Source organism: Anthonomus grandis, chromosome 6 (assembly GCF_022605725.1).
Source record: "Anthonomus grandis grandis chromosome 6, icAntGran1.3, whole genome shotgun sequence".
Taxonomy (NCBI): domain Eukaryota; kingdom Metazoa; phylum Arthropoda; class Insecta; order Coleoptera; family Curculionidae; genus Anthonomus; species Anthonomus grandis.
In genome coordinates this window covers 31,975,611-31,998,302 of record NC_065551.1, presented here as the reverse complement: position 1 = coordinate 31,998,302, position 22,692 = coordinate 31,975,611, and the positions used below count along the sequence as shown (strand labels likewise).

The 22,692-nt window shown below is 31.2% G+C and overlaps 1 protein-coding gene across 1 annotated transcript; it reads right to left on the bottom strand.

The window, feature by feature from the left end:
- Positions 1-39: 39 nt before the first annotated feature.
- LOC126737992 (uncharacterized) lies at positions 40-22,217 on the bottom strand. The gene is made up of 27 exons (XM_050443146.1): positions 21,908-22,217; positions 17,693-17,766; positions 17,346-17,632; positions 15,082-15,230; positions 14,856-15,019; positions 14,647-14,796; positions 13,373-13,528; positions 12,343-12,508; positions 12,093-12,288; positions 11,779-12,039; positions 10,957-11,191; positions 10,497-10,717; positions 10,007-10,244; positions 9,835-9,953; positions 9,622-9,775; positions 9,345-9,562; positions 9,086-9,293; positions 7,409-7,536; positions 6,793-6,967; positions 6,564-6,741; positions 6,430-6,507; positions 4,046-4,267; positions 3,770-3,990; positions 3,517-3,714; positions 845-929; positions 611-761; positions 40-550 (listed from the first exon to the last, which is right to left on the bottom strand). The coding sequence occupies exons 1-27, from the start codon at positions 21,979-21,981 to the stop codon at positions 266-268; spliced, it is 4,791 nt and encodes a 1,596-aa protein (XP_050299103.1). The 5' UTR covers positions 21,982-22,217; the 3' UTR covers positions 40-265.
- Positions 22,218-22,692: the final 475 nt, after the last annotated feature.

The window sequence follows — 22,692 nt, the reverse complement described above, 5'->3', positions numbered from 1 at the left end:
AATTAAATAAAACAAAAAAAGGCCGCATTTAGAACAAAATCATTTTAAAAAAATTGATTTATTATTTAGCTCTTGTCCACACCGGTAAAATTTCTTAAGAATAAAATGATCGTTATGTATATAATATGCGAATTTAAATATAAAGACAATAATAATCATAATAATAATAGAACTTTTAGTATCACAAAACGGGGAGTAAATATCCGTAAAAATATTTCTTCTTTAAAACCCTTTTTTTTGCTTCGTCAAGTCATTTTGTAGATCCTCACTGGATGCCACTAGGCGCACTATTTTCATTCCTTTCGAAAGTCAGACTCATTATCGGTCTAAGAAGATACGGTTCCAGTTTAGAACTATTCGGAACCCTTTTTAATCGAATTTTTAGGACAGTGAACATTTCCACAACCTTCTGTTGCACTATCGGACAAAGTGTCGTTTTTGGAAACTCTATTATCAGCCTAAGAACTTTTTTTTCGTGTCCCAGTTTGTCCGAGTGCGCTGGAGCAGTTTGGATGGGCTGAATTTTCCATTTCGGGTTGTCTTGGCATAGCTGTTAAAAAATAACAACGGTTTAAATTGCTTTTTGGGGGTAAGGGACATTTTTTGGTACCTTTTGATTTACACGAACGACACTGCCGGTCTTAAGCACTATGGCGTCGAAAGATCTCTCTTTTACGTCGACTACTACACAGTCTTGGATATAGGGTTGATTTTTCTCTATATAGTGAGCCAGATAGAGTTCGCTACTGGCCTCTCCGGCTCTAAAAAGGTTTATCCAGCGTAAATTGGCAAAATAAACCAGCATTTAGGGTATATTTTGACTCTTGGTCCCGAACCTAATTACCTTTTGGCGTTATATTTCTGCTTATTACAATTGGCAGCCACGGAAGCAACATGATCAATATTCCACTTTGGTTTATCCGAATATCCTAAAAATATATACTTATGATCAACATGCTTAGCAATTTTCCAACTGCATATAAACATACTCAACAAATGAAGTTCGGGAATAATTAATTAAAAAGTACATAAAGAAATGGTTGGCGGTAGGGTTAATGGCAAGATATACGGGCTGTTTCAAAATAAGATGCTGTGAATCCTTGAGTCATTTTAAAAATGGTAGTTCTAATAAACTTATGTCCAAAACCTTTAAATAAACTTTCGAATAGCAGGGGCTTATTACAATGGTTATGTTATGTGAAAATATGTCCACAAGATCCAATACGATATTAAAAATGTTAAATTCCGAAGTGCAAATAACTTAACGTGTTATAACGTGTAGTGTTTTTTGCCTCATTAAAGAAATTGATAAAATAAAAAAGCTATTGTCAGAGACCAAATTATATTTACACATGAATAACTATAATAAGTGTATCTAAGACTAAAACTATGATTTTTGCATCATCTAAATCTAGGTATCAAAGGGGCAATCCTCAGATGGTGATCGATAATGAGAATATTGAGTTTATAACATGTATTAAATATTTAAGGTTGCAGCTTGATAACATGCCTTTATTTTTAGAATCATTGTGATTTTATTGCAAAAAATTGTACTGTTTTAGAAGAATTTCACCAAGTTTGTCTGACGAAGTGGATGATTTATAATACAAATCTCCAACCCTATCCAAACTTTGACTCTCAGTCTTATAATTATTTAACTTAAATCAAACTAATAGACTTCGAGAGTCGAATCTATTAGTTTGAGTTTTTAGAGTCAGGAAATGAGAATAATATTGACCGTTCTCAATAAGTACTCTCAAATACTGAGAGATCACCTTACACTCATCACGTTTATGCTAAATTTACTCAAATGGTTTTCGGTTTAAAAAAGGCGTTGTTTTCTGTCTGTGTTATTCATGTATAAAATTTTAAATAATTTAGCACCACCCTATTTTAAGAAGAAATAATGACAATCTATATATTTCAAGAAAATTTTTTAAAAGTACTATGAATTCACTGATTTTTAGGGGCATCTTTTGATAGATTTAAAAATGTATTAAAGGTATGTATGCATAATAGCTACTAGTTTGGTGGAAAAGTAGATTTTGGTTATTGTAATTACTGATTTACAGCAATAAATGTTATATTTGCAATTTAGTTCATGTATATTATCTCTTTATCAGGTTGAGAAATATGTACTGGTGTTTAATGGATTTTCTTTTCATTTATTTATGTAACTTGGAATACATGGTTTTCTTTTTTTCTTTTTGTATATTAGGTGTACCTACTAAGAATTTATTTTATAAGAGTTCAAATGATACCACTGTGGCTATGAATAATCAATCACATTGACTCGTTTTCCAGAGTACCTGCTCACAAGGTGTCGACGAGATACTAATAAAGAATACTTGCAAATAATATCTAAATTATACCAAGAATATTGGCAAGAAGCAATAATCAAGCAAGTCGTTATAAAGAAAATTATTGGCTTCTGTCATCCGAGGAAGGACTAGAGCTGGACCTACAATTTTAAGAATGCAGCAGAATATCGAAAAGCTGACAAAAAGTTTGCCTCAGTTTACGCAAATTTTGACTTAGAAGCTCTCCTAAATTGTCTTATATTTTTTTGAAAACCTGGTTTTTTATAAACGCATCCTGTTTTTCATCTTACGGTTTATGAGGTAGCCTCCAAGCATGGGCACACGTTTCTGTGGGATGAAATAAACACGCTAAAATAAAAATTTCGTAATAGCATGTTGCAATATTTCCTTTTAAATCATGATATATTGGAAACAATTCGTACGCATAAATGTATGTGCCCAATAATTCGGAAAATGTGGTAAAAATGGCCAAGAAACAGAGATGCCGTATAAAATAAATCGTTTGACATTCGATGACTTTCTGGTTTTCAAGAACCTTAAAACTTTGCAAATGCCTAATGTTCATAAACCCACTGATTCAACGATTTTAAATTAGAAGGATGTTAAATGTTTACTGTTTAGCATAGATTCAGAATTCACTATTCTTTAAATGCGAATACTGGGATAAGTATAATGAAATCTTCACCAACTTAAGGAGAGACGTTTCCTTATTATTTTTACAACTTCTAAAAGCTTACGGAGCAAAATCTGAATATTTAAAAAAGAGTATGAAGATTTAATGGCATTGTGCATAGACCGTATATTATACCATAATACCACGATAAATCTTCATGTTATTCGAAATCAATTAGAAACATCAATACAGAAGATGAAATTATGTTGCAGGTAACGAGAGAGAAGATTTTCTCAAAGTGACGAAAATAAAGATTTTAGTACTATTTTTGTAGTTGCTGTTACAACTTGGTTCACTTACAAAACAATGTTATACGCTAATAATAACAAAACAAATTCACATTTTTAGGGCTTGTTTTGACCAAATACGTCAGATTAATTGAATTTAAAACTTGTAGGTAATAAAATTAGTTCTTGATTCTCGTAAGAGTTTTAAGCCTATTTTTAAAAAGTTTTTATTAAATCGTGTTTTGGTTGATACGACCTTTTGGCAGGTAAGCCTCAACTTTACTACTACACTTACCCAAACTGGCTGACAATAGCCGATGCACCATAATATCCGCATATCTCCTTATCGGCGAAGTAAAGTGTGTATAAATAGGTACACTCAACGCATAATGCGCATATTCTTCCTCAGTATCCATAGTTGCCGCGCAAAAGTATCGCGCGCGCGTCATAGGTTTGGCAAAAACATGATTTAACACCACCCCTCTACATAAACCTAAATAAAAATGTTCAAACATAAGAACATCATCCCTTATAACGCCTACATGTACCTTCAAAATCATCAGTAATATATTTCCTTAAGCTGGAATGAATTCCGCCGCTAGAACTTATATCCACGTGTATCCCGCAGGTTTCCAAGCATTTTTGAGCTTCGGCGAGCATGGTGAACTTGGGAGGCTCGTGGCATCGTAAAAATGCGATATCTGGGAAAGTTTCGCTGATTTTTCTCGCCACCGATATGTTTGCTAGCAGCATGAATTCTTCTATTAACCTAAATTGAGCATATTGATTACGGTTTCTTATAGATATGATCCTTCAAGGGGTACCTATGGGATTCTTTGTTTTCATAGGCGATAAAATCCAAAGGTTCTCCGTTTCTCGGGTGTAAACTGAAAAGCAACTTGACCTGATCGATTCTTAACGAGCCGTTTTTGACTCTGCCCTCCCGTAAGTTTATTGCGATTTTTTGAAGGACGTTAACGGTTTTGCTTAGGTCTTTTGCCGTGAAATCGTTCAAGATTTTGGGAAGATCTTCGTTTTGGAATTCCCTAAAATTAATTGTGATAGTAATTAATGGAATCTATACATTAAGTCTCTATTATATAAAACTTTCATCTTCCAAGAGCTTCTACTACTTTTTATTCAACCCAAACAAACATCTAAATTTTCTCCTTTGTGCACAGATGAATACTTAGATAATTCGACACACAACCAGTATGACATATTTAGCTGCAGCATTTAAAACATGTAAATTCTATAGTTTAAGTTAAGTTTTCTCTTCTATTTTTGGAAAGTCAAGTTTACGTTGTTATAGTGTTTTTTCCCACTAGTTAATTCGATTTTGTAATCTGTTTAAGTGGTGTAAATAAAATAAATAGATTGACTTTGATAAAATTTCTTTTTGTTTGATATCCAGGCAGGTACCATCCTTGGCTATGAAAGTATAAATAACTAGTATTAATTGTAGTTAACCTGGGTGTTCAATTAAATTTTCGAGTTCCTTCCCGACATGTAATAAAATTATTTTTTTTCTTCCAGGCAGTCGAAACCAAACCTATTGTAGTCACTTTTATTAATAATTCTTTATAAAAGACTCCACATCTTTCCTTTCTTCTTTTTTTACTTCTTTATATCCATGGGCTTAGAGGTATCATTCTAAGGTTAAAATTTCTAACCTTTATCTAGTGATCTTTTACCCTCTATAATGAGTCCAAGAAATTCGTTTCTCACACATGCCCAAGAAATTCCATTAAAATCAAAAGTCTGAAATACGTCGAAATTTTTCACTAAGTTTTGATAATTTTCCAGACATGCATTCAAATTATGTTAATTTCTTTCAAGCATTTGAAACGAAAGCTATCGGAGTAATTATTTCTACATTTTGGCAAAATTAAAGATAATTTTTATGTATGCATGAAAAACTGAAATTGCTTGAAAAAAAAAGATATATCCCATAGAGAATAGAAAATTAAGAATGCGGGAAAAGGAGGAGAAGGTTTCCTATTATCCAGAGTTGTATTTACTAATGAGTTCCATGTCTTTGGAAAAACAGATAATCACTGTAACAACTAATTAAAGTTTTCCAGGTTGCTCAAATTAATTGAAGTCGTTATTGTAAAAAAACTTGTTGGAAAAAAGAAGCTTCTTTCAGTCATCTCCCTTTCCTTTTTTTTCTTCTTCTTTTTCTTTTTTACATTCATGTCATTAAGTGTTTCAGTCATGAATTCTGTCGTCTACCAAGTGATTTTTTAGCCACTTGAATTTATCTTTTAGTCTGAAAGAATATTCTGAATAGAAACATATTTTATGTATCGGGATTTATAGTATTATTGGCTGCCTAGTACATCCTTAAGGGAAAAAATATTAGCCTGGAATTTGTGACTCCTTGTACATCATTGACAACGTCAAATTTCACACACAAAAATTAATTAGGGTTTTTGCAAGTATATTTAACATAATTTTCCAATATTTTTTAGCAATTTTTATTAATTTCTCATGTTTCCAGGCATTTAACTGTTATGTGATTTGTTTCAGTAATTTCGTGCTATTGTATTCCAGAGATAATTGTTCATATTTTTCAAGTTTTCAGAGTGTTTTTCTTTATATTTTATCATATTTTTAATGTTTTTCAGCTACTTTAATAATTCTTCATGTCCGGTCTTTTAGGGTAATTTTTTGTGTCACCCAGGTACTAAAAATAATTTTTAATATCTTTTATGACCCTATTGTATTCCGGATATAATTTTCCTACATTTTTTTTGGTGCATTTGACGTAATTTTTTTACTAGGTAGTTTCTTATAAGGCATTTTAAGACTTCTAGGGATTTGCAATAATTCCTTTTATTTTTCAGGCACCTGACATAATTTTTCATTTTGTCACAGGAATTTGACGCTATTGCATAAAATTATCCGCTAAAAAACCGTCTAACTTTGACTCAAGACCCCAATCAAAGGCCTGGAATAGATGATGGATATTTTCAAAAAAAAAATTAATTCTTTTTACAAATTATCACTAAAGAATGTTTATATTAAAGGCACACTAGATTTTACCGTTGCACTTAAACGACCTCTTACTAATAGTTACTTACTCCAAATTACAGTTTCTACCTCCATCTTTGTCTCACAGAGTCCCAAATAAAATATAGACAGAAAGAGATGACAAATCCAAACTCACAACGACCCAAATTAATAATAAAATTTAAATACATACTTGTGGGGATTTTCAATCATTTGTTGAGCATGTTCGTACGCTAGCTGAGCACAGGAGTTCAAAACTGTCCTTGCAAACCTAAAACGCCAATTCATAGAACAATGATTATTATAGAAAAGAGATCACAATAGTACCTGGTACTGTAAACGTTCCCTTGCAAATCCATTTCCCAAAAAACGGAAAAAGCCAATTTATCCTCACCCGGTAGTAATGAGCAATGTAGGCACAGTTCGACCGGTAACATATGGTAAACCGAGTCGACCAAGTAAATTGTGGTACCTTTAGTGCTTACCATTTCGTCCAATTCGGTACCTAATTGAAATATGAGTGGGATTTTTAGAATGGAACTGTCAAATTATATACCTTCAGGTAAATAATAGCTGGCGTCTGATATATGAACGCCAATTTCATAATTGCCATTCGGGAGCTCTTTTACGGACACCGCGTCATCCAAATCTCTTGCCGTTAAAGGATCTATGGTGAATACGCATTCTTTTCTTATATCTTCTCGCTGCTGCAGCTCTTTAGCAGGGATTTCCTGCACCAACATTCAATTAATTTATAGAAAGTGTGAGAACTTTATTTAGAGCCAACGTTTCGAACGTTCAATTTAATTCATCATAATATGCATTGGAATACAATAATTACTGTTTGCAGATGACCTAACAAAGAACTCTCAAAGTGATAAAATCAGATAATGTTACATCATTACAGTCGCCAAATCTTGATACTTTTGTAGTAAGCTATATTCTCAATAATCCACAATAACTTTTACACGATATTGATGATTATGTTTTCATTAATAAGGTAGTAGTTTTACTATTATTTTTTATGCAGGGGCAATCTGAATATGATTTATTTGATAATAATAAATCAAATATAAATTGAAACGTTGGCCTGAAATAAAATCAGTGTCTGACCTATACAATCATGAATTTATCTAATAAATACTATGCCGAAATATAGACAAAAATGGTACCTTTGATTTAGGCAGGTACTGCACCATCTCTGGAGGAAACGGGGTGACATCTAAGCAAAACTCTTTTAAAATAGCGCGTGTTTCGACTTCAAGCCCTCCCGCTAAGCCTAAGTTTTCTATTATCACACCTGAAATGACACTTAAACTAAGAAAATATGTATTTAATTATGAAGATATAGATAAATTCTTGTACACGGACGATCACATAAAACTCTTACTAGTTTAAAAATAAATTAAGTTTCCTTTCGGTAAGTTCTTAATGATGTTTTCTTGGAAAATGACCATAAAACTATTAAATATATTTTTCTAAAATAGGTAAAATTGATAAAAGGATAAAAATAGGAGCATTTATTTAATATTAACATGTATAGTTCTAAGCCTGTCTTAAAGGTATACTATCCTATAATTTATTAATTTAATTTCAAACTTTATTAGTATTACTTTTTATCTTATACTCAATAAATGCATTTTTCTTTTAAAATTTTTTTTACATTTCACCTTATCCAACCTTATTTCAACTGGGTTGATTTTTATTAGGTTACTTGCACACGGTTACAATTTCAAGTTTTTTTAATTATTATCAATGTTCTTCTCAAGAATGGTAGATTTTACTAATAATTTTGTCTTGTCAAATCCTATGATTAAAAATGTATAAATATTTAAAAATAGTTACAAATACACAAAACTCTATGTCAAGGTCTCACAAATACATAATTGAAAGTTACAGATTAGATTACAGGTCTTTCCACCTAACTGTTAAATAAAAAAAAACTTATAGACTTGCCAACTTCACTTACCGACTAGTGAGTGAATAAGTTTAATTAAAAATATTAATGGCCAGTTATCCAAAAAGTATTTATAGCGTTATTTAGAAAAATGAATATTTTGTTCTGGTTGACAATATTTGGACACATTAGCAATTTTAGAACTATATGAGGTATTGGTTAATTAAAATACCTGTACACTAACATTTGGGTTGTTGGTACTGTGGTTCTGTATGTTCTCCAAAAATATACCCTTAATGGACATTTTAAAGTAATATCAATGTTTTGTTCAAGAGACCTTAAATTATTTCTGTATAAATATGTTTGAATATTCCTCCCTTGCAGTTGTAACTTTTACTTTTTATAACTTAAGGAAAACATTTAAATATTTTAATGAGTGGTTTTCAAAGGTCTCATAAGTAGATATTATTTATTAAAAATTGATTTCTTTTTAATGTTTAAAACCGTATATATAATCTATTAATTGGTCAATTTTAGACATTTTAACTGCTACATTTCAATTATGATTGTTGAGTAATAATTGGGATAATAATATAGATATTTAAATTTTATAATTGCTGTAGAGCTCTAAAAAAGGCCTACTATAAGCTCAAACGTTGGCAACGTTCGTTTTGGTATTTACCAATGAAATTTCGCGTTTTTGAAATTACATAAACTCATAAGCTGATCATCTTGTAGAAAGTTGCTTTGGACCTACACCATATCTGCTACAACCATAATTACAACAGCTCATAGATTGCTATACTAGTATGAAAATGATTGATGATCAAACTTTTTTTGTCTATTTTTTTAATACATTATTTATTTATATGAACACCCTCTAACTTATTTTGTATAACCTGTAACCCCTGTAGTTTATTTAATTCTTTGAATGAAAATGGGAAATTCTTACCAAAAGCTTGATTAGGTTGGGGCCATTCTAAAAGTTTGGCACAAAAAAGTATTCCTTCGAACGCTTTCGGTCTTGTTTTAAATCCGTTCGGTAAGCTGACCGACGGTATTTTCATTATAGGCATGCGTTTATCGCGCGGGTAAAATAGAGCGGACTCCGGGTCGCTCGGATTCGGTTTTAGGGTTCCAATTGTGGTACGAGGGTGAACCTAGGAAAATATTCTTTAAAAAAAACACTCCGCTCATAATTATTATAGTACCTTTTGCAAAATATAAACAACCATAGCACACTTTTGACCCTCAACCTCAGGTTTTAACTTTAGAACCACTTCGTCCCCTTCCAAAGCAGTATTTCTGTCTGACACTGATGTGATTTGATAATCTGACTGAGTGGAATCATTATTGCTTACATAAGAGTTTTTAAAACTTTTTGGGTTAATTCTCACAAATCCTTTAACTAGTTCGCCCATTATTAAACCTAATATTATTTTAAAATATGGTGTTAAGACTGCCAGGTTTTTTTCAGAAAATTTTTACCTTTTTCAACTTCTTCCTGAGACATCATGGGGCAGAAGGATTCTTGTGCTTCTCGGGCCACTCTTTTTTCTATTTTCAACCTTCTGTGTTTCTCCCTTCTTGGCCATCTTCTCTTTTTGGGGCTCTCATCACTATGGCTTACCCCTTGAGTTGACTTTAAAAAAAAATGACATTAAAGTGCATTGGTCTATTATAAATGCACATTTATAATACCTCTAGACTAATATTGGCTTCAATTGATTGAGTCTTTTTATGGCCCAAGGATTTTATTGAACTTTTCTTTAGAGGTTCTCTAGTTTCAAATTTATGCTTGCTCATTTTTCTTTTGGGATCTTAAAGGTATTAAAACATTAACAAACAATGTGATATGTTTTAGAAAACTTACCTAATGACAAGCTTTTAAAAGCCTCACAGAGTATTCTTTCAGTTTTAAACAGGCATGTGAGTGCATCACCCAAGAAGGACCTTAAATTAATATATTTATGTTTAATGTTCCTTTTTCTAAAATATTTTCCAGTTTGTGGCCTAGGAATTGGGTGAATTTCATAGTTAAATTTTGTTTTTAAACTTTTGGAACTTGTTGATGGACTTAATGAGTCTTGTTGTAGTTCTCTTGATGTGGACTGAAAAAGATAGATTTAGAAATAAGTGATTTAAATGAAAATCTTGCATTTTGCTAGCTTTAAAGTTTTCTTCTTTTTATATTTTATTCCTATTTGCTACTTATTATTAGTTTTTTAGTTTTAGGTAATTTTTAATCACTGTTTAGTTACTCTTTAAGTGCTGAATGTTTTATCCAGTAGGAGGCTTTGTCCACAAATACTTTTAATCATAATAAAGCATGTTTTGATTTGATATATATCAAACAAACTTACTCTCTTTCCAATAGTTTTAGGACTACCTGTATGACTTAGATCTTTTGGGATTTTCCTAGCTATATTCACTGGAGAATTAATGAATTTAGGCAAATTACTGGAACCAATATAGCCTGATTGGTTTAAAGGCTTAAATGAACTGGGACTTTCCCCTAGATAACCCTCATCGGTTTTATGCTTAGATCTTCTTTCCCTGCGTCTGTTTCTCTTCTTAGGGATATCTGGAAACACATAATATAGCAAAATAAACACAATTTCAGTTAGTTCTTATTGCCTTTTTCAAACAACTGTTTATAGGAAAGTTTTTGCAAAAAAAATTGGTTGGTGTTGACATTTAGAGAAGCTAACTTATTACTCTTAATACAGACATTTAGAATAGACAAACTTAATCGCGTAAACATAAAAAATAAAATAGAATTATTGACAAAAACAATAACAAATAAAGCGTCTGCCAACTTACCTGACTTGTCACCTTCTCTAATCTCTGACTTTTTGGAGGAACTTGGAGTATTTGGATTGTTAGTAAACCGAGGCTTTGTTCTACTCACTGGAGAGGAAGAAATTAAACTGGGATTAACAATACCTAGAGCATCAGAAACTGAAATAAAACTGCGGGATTTTTGTTGACATTCGGAGCCCTGACTGCTCTTATTATCTTTCTCTTGGGACTTTTTCATTATTATTGTTAGTTTTTTTTATGTGGCCAACTCTACTATATTTTAAGGCTGAAATATGTGTTGCAATATGCGGAGATAAAAACAAAATAGCTTTGAGGAGCACTGTTAATTTGATCTAATCACATTTTTATTTAGAACTAATCTGTGAGTAAATATCTGATCTGATTTCAAAACTTTTGAAATTATTAATTTTTTTTTTGATTTTTCATAAAATTTAGATTATGTAAACATAACCTACAAATTTATAAGTCAATGACTTTAATGGCATTTGACAGACGAGGGATAAGGTCGGTCGTAAAAAGACCTTTGATGTGATCCGTTGCTTCTAGGCAACCCGCTGATCACTTAAAATGCTTATGTTTTATCGTGTATTTACGCGAGTTATAATATTGTGAACAGAAATAAAACACGTTTTATCTTGTCACTATATATTAAAATAAATAATATTTTAAAATTAAAAAAATGTGGAGATTCTTATAGCACAAAAATATTCTCTTGTGTAATAGTCTAATATGTATACAATAAAGCACATAGTAAAAAATGACAGTCATTTAATCTTGCCGATTAATAAATTAAATAAATCTAAAATAACGTTCTTATAAGACGTAGACAAAGCTCCAATAAAGCAAGTTGAAAATTAAAAATGCCACCGGAAAAACTATCCTGGATTTTTTGTCGATCCAGTTGGCGACTTCTTGAGGAGACATGGTTGTCCAGCCTTGAGGACTATTATGATAAGAATTACCATTTGGAGATTTTTCTGGAACAGGGATTGTGGTCACACTGTCCTCTGGATTTACCAAGTTGTCATCTGAGCTGTGTGACATTCTGATCGTGGGAACCGATTGCATTGACGTAGGGAAAGACTGGAACGAAAAAAGATTAATTTTAATATTGGCACAGAAATTAGATAACTTACATGGACAGTCAGGTAGTTATTTTGACAAATTTGCCTTTCATTCTCTCTGTCTTCGTTCAGACTAGTACAAGATCTAGTTTTATATAAGCTGTTACAGGATTCAGCTCTGCGTAGCTGTTGTTTCCTTGCGAAACTTGGAGTTACAGCCCCCCGTAAGATGTATTTGCTGCTTGCTTTTTTTACTTCCACTTGTTTCCTTTAAAGATTTTATTTTTAAATTCATATGCCAGTTTTAAAAATGTTTTCTTACTTTCTCCTCCATATAACGTTGACAAATGCAAACTCTGCCATCGAACAAAAAATAAAGGTCGAACATCCTAGGAACCACACTTCACTAGCCTTGATATAACTTACTTTCGGTAAGTTTTTGGTAAGCCCACCATTCAAAGTTATAAACGATAACATTGTGGATGTACCTAAAATAATATATATACTTTAATAATAAATACATGTGGCTTGAGAATGTGTAATTAATTATTGTATTTAACTGAATTATAATGAAATACTAAGAAATATATTAAAGATTCTCTCTAGAACGTTTAGTGGTCAAAACTCTATTCTTTAATATGGAAATTTATGTGGCAGCGCTGTAAAAGTAAAAGTTTGACACATGTCAGATTAATTTTAGATTATTGTGAAAATTTGAAAGAAATTTTGAATTTAAAAATGAGTTTTACAACGAAATTGTATTTAGAATATTTATCTGTAAATGTTTGATCTGATTACTTTTGTTCTTTTTTTAGATTTTTCACAAAATTTAGAAAATGCTAACATAACCTACAAATTCACAAGTAAATGACGTTAATGACATGACGAGGGACAATGTTGTGAAGTGCCTAAAATATTATAGTTTAATGAGACATGTATGAATTATGTGTGACTTGGGCAGTTATATATGTAATTATTGTATTTAATTACATTATAATAAAATATCGAAAATATATTATAAAGACACGCTCTAGAGCATTTAGTGGTCGAAGTTCCTTTCTATAATATGGCAGCCGTGTAAAAATGAAAATTTGACACATGACAGAATAGTTTTAGGTTATGTTATTTTGAAAATTGTTTTTAAGCAAAATTTGAATTTAAAAATCAGTTTTTCCAAATAAATAACATTTAGAATGTTTATTTTAAAGTTATCCGTATCTAAAATAACTCTAAAAGCATGCAAAAAGTGTAAACTTAAACTATAATGGAACCGCCTTAAAAAAACGAACAAAAAGGGTATTATATTTAATACTGTCCTAACAATGAAACTTCTATTATTCAAATAAACTTACCTAGGACAGTTCTAGGAGCACTAGCATCGGCTTGCAACCAAAATGTAACCCATGAAGTTACCACAAGGAACATGGAGGGCAGAAAATAGTCCATTATGTAGTATCCCACTTCTCTCCGCAGCTTGAATTTGAAGGTTAGCATACTGTAGTTACCTGCTAAAAGGGAAGTAGCAAAAATGCACTAAGTACTTTTTAATAACTAAATAACCCAACTATCAAGTAAGCTTTCAATCGTTGCTAGCGATTATGTAAATAATAATTATTTATTTGTTGACAATTTATAAGTAATTGTGTCAAGAAAAACATTTTTTGCACCGAAATGAGCAAAGTCAAGGGTGATCTTTCTGATATCGACGCGTCTGATGTCTCAGATGTAGAATTTTTCTTAACAAACCCTGAATTTAAGGAAAAACTAAGTAATTTGCCAGATGGTGAGTTAGAAGTTTAAAATAGGTTGTTTAAGTGTGAGTTTTTTGACCAAAAATAAGCCAAAGTCCTTTTTTTCAGAGGAAAGAATTTGCTATTTAGAAAAACTTAGGAAACACCTTAAAAAACGTCAGGACACAGAACTGTACACTCAAGGATTAATCATAGTCGTAGTAATTGTATTATTGGCTATTTTTTTGTATAATATGTAGGATTATAACTTTAAGTTGTCGTTAAATATAGATAGATATGTAGATAATTATTTTTCACTTACTTTTTAACCCTTAGAACGAATGAAAGAATGAATAAATGCCCCACTGACAGAAAGAGTAGCAACTTACGGAAACTGGATGGTTAGTCTCTTTCACCAGCCATGGCCATCCAGGTCACCAAATTTAGACCCATTAAATTTTCATAAAATGTTGACAAGGAAAAAATATTGTGTAACATTTGTTTATGTTTGATTGATTTTAATAAAGAGTCTCTCCTTTTCTGAATTTAATTTTTTCTAGTCATTGAACTTTAATTTTGAGACTATTTTTACTTAATTAATAATTTACTATTGTCTTCAAAAGTAAAAAAAAAGTTAAAAGTATAAAAATAAATGCTAAGTAAAAAAATATGAATGTTTTAATAAATTAATTTTTTTTTTAAATGAATAACTCCAGACATCTAAAAGTTGGATTTTAAGTAACTTAATCCATACAAAAGTAGTTTTTTTGGGTAAGTGTTTCTTTTGGAATACACAATAAGATGTATCTTGAAAATGAAGCATTACCCCATCTACTTGTTTGTCTTAAATTTCTTGTAGATTGCCTACATACCAAACTAACATATATTTTACATACCAAGACCACCAGTAGCAAAGGAAGCAGGATGGGTTCCTGTCTCAGTCCAAAATGAATCCAGTACAAACTCAGTCAGGTGTAAATTTCTTGATATTTGTACAGCGTCTTTTTTCGCCCATGTTAGTTGAAGATTTGTCGTGTCATATGACCCTAGGAAATCAATACCTTTATTAGCAAAAAAAGATAGGAATTTATAAACTGATTCTTACAACTTATCCAAGTTATTTCGCATATTTGATAGTCGAAAGGGAACTTTTTAAGGTTCATCCAGCAGTAAAACGTAAGGGTCATCCGGTAGTTATATTGTATGGTACCATCCGGTCCTATTTGAACGAAAACGTCTTTTCCGTCCAATCCCATTAGTGCAGATTCTCTGATTAGGATAACATAGTCATATTTAAACACATACGGCTTAACCTGATACTACTTACATACCTTTCATTTTTGACAGTTAAATGTGGTACCCATATCTTATTTCTCAGGGGTTCCTCACCCTGTATACTTCCTCTTTTAGGTGAAAAGGTGTCATATTTAAGTCTGTGATCTTGGTAACCCAGCTGTACTAAAATGTAAGATTTCATCTGCTAAAAATTAGGAAAAATCCAATGAGTTATTAGCATTAAACTTTTTTCATTAAATACTATTTTCAGCATATCAAATGAGGCCGTCAATAACGTGTTCGGCAAGCAATTATTATCTATATAAAACATGACATATTCAGCATATAACGCGTTAAAATTATATATGCTTAGATAATTTGATGTCAAATGGACTGCCATGACCGAATCGATAAATCATATTAAACACAATGAGGCGTTGAATTTTTATTGTGTACACTAAGTATAACTATAAATTATTATTGCTATTGCTAGTATATCCTAATAAAAAGGACTGCTATCACAAATTATAAAAGAACAAAATATTTACTCTGAGCACTGAAATAATTGTACCTCTTAAAGCGGTACAAATAGGGCTTTTAACAATAACAGGAAATACCCTCGTTTAGTAAAATCGGTATTCTAAACCAATCAATCAATTCTTAAGCAACTTTATCAAAATAAATCTCTAAATATTGACTTGCTATTTTTGAATAATCTTTAAATTGCTAATTGCATCTATTTTTGGCCGTGGGTAAAACTCATAAGATTATTATTCATTGATGAAACGATAAGGTAATTTTTGTTGTTGTTTTTATTATATTTAAGGGTTATATCCAAAATGGAACTAACTGCCTGGAATTTATCAATAATTATGTATTTCTTCCAGGCACTTGAGAAAGACAGAGAGGTAGAGAGAGAATTGTGTGTAAAAGCATAGAACCCTTTTCTCCTTTTCTTTCCTCCTGATAATTTCAGAAAAGGTTAAAGGAACGACACAATCCACTGCCTAGAATTACTAACAGGCAATTGAAATGGAAAGATAGAGAGAGACACGGCGTCACAAGATTGGAAGAATAATTCGATCAACTGCCTAGAATTTTTCAATAATTATGTATTTCTTCTAGACACTTGAGAAAGTGAGAGAATTATATCTAAAAGTATAGAACTCTTTTGTCTTTTTTTTACCTTCTGGAAATTTCAGAAAGGGTTAGAGGAACTACTCAATCAACTGCATGACTAGATTAGTTAATAATAAGATCTAATTAAAGGGTTATATCCGAAAATAGTAATTTTTAACGAGACAAACAAAAATGGTAAGAATGATTTTTCTTGTAAAAATTACAATTTTTGAGATAAGCTTCTGAAAGTCTACTTCGAAGCGTTGATTAAAAGTATATAATTAAACTAAGATAAAGTCGGTAAATCGTTTGATAGCATCGAATCTATTGATAGCATCTCACGTTTCGTACCACACTTTCGTTTTCGGTACTGACGTGGAAACAATTACAAAGTGTTTTTTTTTTGTTTCTACCAGTCGGTCTGTTCTTCTACTTCTTTTTCTTCTGTACTGTGTTTAATTGTGTCCATGGGGGAGAGAGAAATATTCGACACAAGCAATTTGATTGCGTGAAAAAAAATCTATTTGACAGTCTGAAAAACTGCCTGGAATTAGTTGATAATTAATTATTTATTTCTTCCAGGCACTTGAGAAAGAGAGAGATATAGAGAACTATCTGTAAAAGCATAGAACCCTTTTGCTTTTTTCCGTACCTCCTGTAAAGTTCGGAAAGGGTTAGAGGAACAACTCAATCAATTATCAGAGAGAGAGATAGAGAGTGTCACAAGATTAGAAAGAATAACTTTATCTTCTGCCTGGAATTTGCCAATAACTATGTATTTGTTCCAGGCACTCGAGAATGAGAGACAGAGAGAACTGTGCTTAAAAGCGTAGAACCCTTCTGTCTTAGTTCCCCTGAAAATTTTAGAAATAGGACTTAGTCAACTGCCTGGAATAAGTCAATAATAAATTATTTATTTCTTCTAAGCACTTTAAAAAGAAAGAGAGAATTGTATCTAGAAGCAGAAGCAAAAGAGGAACGACTTAATTAACTGCATGATATTGCCTAATAATTTAAGATCTAATGAAATGGTTGGTTATATCCGAAAATAGTATTTTTTAATGAGACGAACAAAAATGCTAATGATTTTTCTTGTAAAAATGACAATTTTCGAGATACAGGTCCTGGAAGTTTGCTTCGATTTTAGACCTAAAAGTGCACTCTCACACTGATGCCTTAATATCTCGGTTTGATAATTTACCTGAGCATCTGACGCTTCAATATGAGTCAGATCAATCTGCATCTCGACTGGAAGGGTCGCCGGTACCGTCGGTTTAATCAGCCTGTCATAACGACACGAATCCGTCAATTTCGATGTAAATTCTTCTTGGGTAATGTGATCCATTTCTCCCATGAGATTTAATGGCAAACAACTGATATCAACCGGCCTGGTTGACATGGTTTGTGATATTGTTGGCATTTCAGTTGAAACTGACGGAGGTATAGTTGTAGTTGGTGGTACAGTCGTTATGACAGAATCTATATTTTCTTAAGAAAAAAAATTTTTAGTGGTAATAGGTGTAATTATTGAACTGAATTGTCCCATACCTGTAAGCGCAACGATAGGCATCTCAGATGAAGGAAAGGCTGTCGTAGTAGTACTGGAGTTTGACATGACTTGGCTGAAATAATGTTAATACTAAGTAACTGGCTTGTTTAGGAACAGTAAGAGTAAAAAGGTATTATTGTGTTTAAAAAACATTCTCAATAAACATAAAATATTGTTTGTCTTATGTGAATATTCACTTACGATGATCGTTTGTAATTTCTAGGTGTGAGAAGGATAATCTCTGCTAAAAATGAAGTAAATTACCAAGTCGTGAGTCACAAATTTTGACTAATTGAAATTTGTGAATTGTTAATGATTTATTGATTGACTTGATAATAACGCGACAATAAAAGTTCGAATTTCTTGCCGAAAGCACCTTTTTAACTTTATTATATTAATAAAAAAAAATCACACTATAAATCATTCGGTATTTACGCTTTTCTCCGAACGTACTTGGAATATTCGAACCATAAATTTAAAAGCACCAAATGTATGCATGCATATGTAAAGTACAAATATTATGTTTATATATATTGCTCAGTACGACGTGGTTATACATATTTTATGACTTAATTTGGGAAACATATAATAATTCATATTGCATAGAAACTTGTCTACTATTCACAATAATTCAGAGAAACAGCAAAACCTTTAGCAAACAAAATATATTTTTGAATCAATTACAAATAACTCAAGCTTTCCTAGAGATACTGTGACGATTTGATAGGCCTAATAAAATTTTAACCCCAGAACAATTTTGACAAATGATTTCATTGAGATTGACTAATTCAATTTCTATATATTTACTATAGCACCTGAGTGATAATGATAAATCAAAAAATTGTTTTAAAGTGATTGTTCTTGAATAATGGCGCGACATTTCATTAGTTTAACATGGCATTACTAATGTATTGAAAACACAAAGACGTTTTGAAATATTTATTAAATTTCTTGGTCGATCGAAAGTCTATGGGAGATTAAGTGTATAGATATTTTCTTATGTGCATCAGATAGGAATTATAGTTAAAACTTTGTTATATCTGAAGTTATATGGTAATTTATACGCTACATTAACCAAATATTTACCGTTGTTAATTATTGCTATTTTGAATATTGGACGTAATTGTTTGAACATTGGTTGCGATATTTAACAGACCAAAAGTATATCAATATTTGACCGCGACTTTGTTTTACGCCTCGATAACTCTATATAGACCTTGGCGTTTTATACGGATTTATATGGACGGCCTACTATAGGTACTAAAATTCACTTAGATATTTACAAAGTAATAGTGAAAATTTATTTAAGGGCAAATATATTACTGTTATTGTATTAATTCTTCAAATTAAATGAAGTTATCGACAGTACAGTATAGACTTGAAAAAGTTTAAAAAATGTATAGATTGACTATAGATACAGAAAGCAAAAATCAGAGCAAATGGTAATTTTGTCTCTTCAGCTCCAAATCCAACTAAAGTTGTATGTGATGCTGTTAAAAATATTTCATTTACCACAAAATCTTTGAAAAGTGTTTTGCTACTCAATTAGTAAAATTTTTCGATGAAAAGAATCTCTTCACATCCTGTCAGTTTTATTTTATAAAGGGTAGAAGTACTGTTATGGCTATTTTAGACCTAATCGATTCTTTGTTAAACTCTTTCAACAACGTACAATTTAGCAGTGTCTTTTTCCGTGATCTGAGTAAGTCATTTGATTGCCTTATCCATGATACGCTCTTGAGGAAACTCTGAAAGTATGGGTGAAGTATCATCAGCACAAATCAAGATCACTATAGAAGTAAATGAATAAAATGAAGTAGGTATACTTTTTCCTCTATAAAATGAGCTAGTTGGGATCTATACTAAGCATTTAATTTTTCAGATTCGATGTAAATTTCAATATTTTTAATACCAAGTATGTTCACTAACGTTCGTATTAAAAAAAGCCCGTATCAACGTTAAACTATTTTATAATTGTATTCTAGGCATGTAAAAATTTTCTGGAAGTCCCCTTTTTATCTAAAAGAAGTTACAGAAATCATCACCCTTTGATAAAGTGGTATGTGGGCATTTTAAGGCCTTACAGTGAAATTTCCTTATAAGAATGCCATCAATCTACTTTTCCAGAATATTTCGTATTCCAAATTCACTGGAAATCAATCATAATCTTCTATGATTTACTTAAGATTTTGATTTTTTTGCCTTGCTTCCTGTCTTTATCCCTCAAGGAGTCAAGAGTTTGTCTTTCGCAGTTATTTATTGACTTTAAACCTATTAAAGATCCAGGTATTGCAGACTGTGTTGGTAAGTAGGCCTTATTAGAAATTGCAATAAAATTTCGCTTAAAATTTGTCATCCATTTAGCTTTCCAGAAGATTTTAAGTTCCAAATTTACCGAAACACTTAGTTTTGCTTTTCTTATTTGCTTAAGATTTCCATTATACTTTTGAAGAATTATTAGCTTATCTTTTGAAGAATTCTTAGCTATTTAAGAATTCTTATCAACCTCTGAATCGAAGATGTTCTAGTTCTGGTTTATTAGCCCATGTTATGTCTCTCTGTAATAATCTTGCAGCCATGTTTGTTTTCCAGGCAGAATATTGGATAGGTTTGTCTGCAGGGAGGACTGTGGATCAGTTTCTCCAGGATGGTAGTACTACTGATAGTACGTAAATAAATACTTACTTACAAATATATTGGAGAACTTTTTATGCCTAAAGAGCAATAGGAATCCATATAAGCTACGTGGAGATATAAACAGGTTGGCTATTTTAATTTATTTTTTTCTCTGTGAGACTGTTATCTAAATACATTGTATTTTATTCTAGAATAATAATTATTCATCTCTAATATGCGGTTTGTAATGTTTTATGGATAATATTTTAATAATAATATGTTACTCTTATGTATTTAGTTAAATATTTACATATATATGCAATTGACTAAATCGTTAATTTTATTTTTATGTCCGAATACTTTGTTGTATGCTTACATAAATATAATATATGAATTTGAGATATTTAGTTGCTTGTAGAGGGGGGGCATCAGAGGAATTTAAAGCTGGAACACTTATATTAATTTTATACTTTAATCTTCACTAAACCCACAAAGTATCAGAGTTTTAAGCACATAGAAAAGTAATTTGCATTTAAAACTATATCAATTTTGAGTTTCTCTCGCTCAAATATTAAAATAGATGATAAAATTCAAAAGCTTTATAGGAGGTGACGATACTATTGGCGGCTTTTTTGAAATTGCCTATAGAATATTTTAGGGAAATTCCTTTAAAAATATAGGTGGGCCATTTATTTGTGTGAATCATCTTTATATACTTGCATCAGTCTAATATGAATATGCAAAATAGCATAGAAAAATGAGAAAAACCACGGATTCGAGGATCTGTCTGTAATTGGATGTGGCAACGATTCACATTAAATTTTCAGTTGTTTGCGTTGTGTTTTAACCGCGTTTATTAATTATCCATACATATTTTATGGGTTGGGTGATAACAGGTAGCAGAATTAAAATTAATTAATTCTCCTATTGATTCATTATTTATTAGAATATAATAGTTTTATTATTAACTGGATTTTTGCTTGAAAAAAAGGAGGGATATTATATAAGTAACCATTTTTGTCATTAATTAACGAAAAAAAAATTAATTAATAGCAGTACCTAAGTTATCTAAACATTATTCAAATTTCCCGCCTATAAGTGACATTCTTCTTTTAAAAATTGCTCAGTTAAATGTCAAAAAAAGGTTATTTTCACATAATTTGCCAGGTTTAGCAAAATAACGATGAGTGGACATTTACTTATATTTCGATGTGTTGAACCTCTTAGAACAGCCCCTACTAAGTCAAATAAATCAGTGTTAAGTAATACTTTCAGATTTATCAAACTGCTAAGGGTGACTTGGCGGTTTATCGGTTGATGGTAGAGTAGTTTTTGAGTTATTTTAATTTAAGTGGGAAAAGCCTGTAAGAGTTACATGTTCCTTGAACTGTTAACTTAGGAACTAGATAACTTAAGAAATATTGCCTGGATTACTTTACAACTTAAGTAAACAAAGACAAGTTTATAATCTTTCATATATAATCAAAGTTGGTCTGCTATTTTTTTAAGTGGAATTTTTCTTGTTTTACTTGTCTACATTAAGTCACATTTTTTACCGTTAATTAAAAAAATGATTTAAATCTAAGTAAGTTACTTACCTGTATGTTAAGTGACTGAATAGCAACACAACCAAAAATCTATGAAAATTTCTAATAACAGCAAACTGAACCATTTTAGAAAAAAAATATAATTTACACTATAGACAAATTACTGAAAAATAATATCTACAATCGTTTCGCTAAATTATAAAAAAAAATAAATAAAAAATAATTTCTCGGTTCCCAGTCGCGCATAAACCACCTTACTTATACATTAAACCGTAATCGTAATTAAACTTTTGAAATTTCCACCTTTTCAGCCGAGATTTTGATACGGAGACGCGCTGGGACCTACTATACGAACCACCCGTCCGGAGAACGATTTTTTTTTACTTGCTCCTCGCTTGATTAAGCTTATAATAACGTCATTGGTATTTAGTAAGCAGAGATTTGATTAAATAAAACGAGTCGGCTTTCGCAAATAACCATAGCGGTTTATGGGGTTTTAAATGAGTCATTTTTTGCGACAATAAAGGGAGTTTTGCTATCACATTGTCTTTTGAACGTTAATTAAAAAGCAGTTAATTAATTATGAAAAAACTGTTCAAATTGTCCAAGTAAGTAACTTTTTAGAACACTTTTGTTCTTTCTGTTTTAGTTCGCATTGTAGTTTTATTTACAAAATTAATAGTAAATTTATCCGATATTCTACCTTGAAGGGACATTTCTTAATCGCCCTCAGTGTTTACTGAAACATTAACTGAAGGCCTCGGTCAAAGGCATTAATATTCATAATGTAAACGCTCGTTTTAAAGAGAATCTCATAGTATGACGTTTTAATCGCA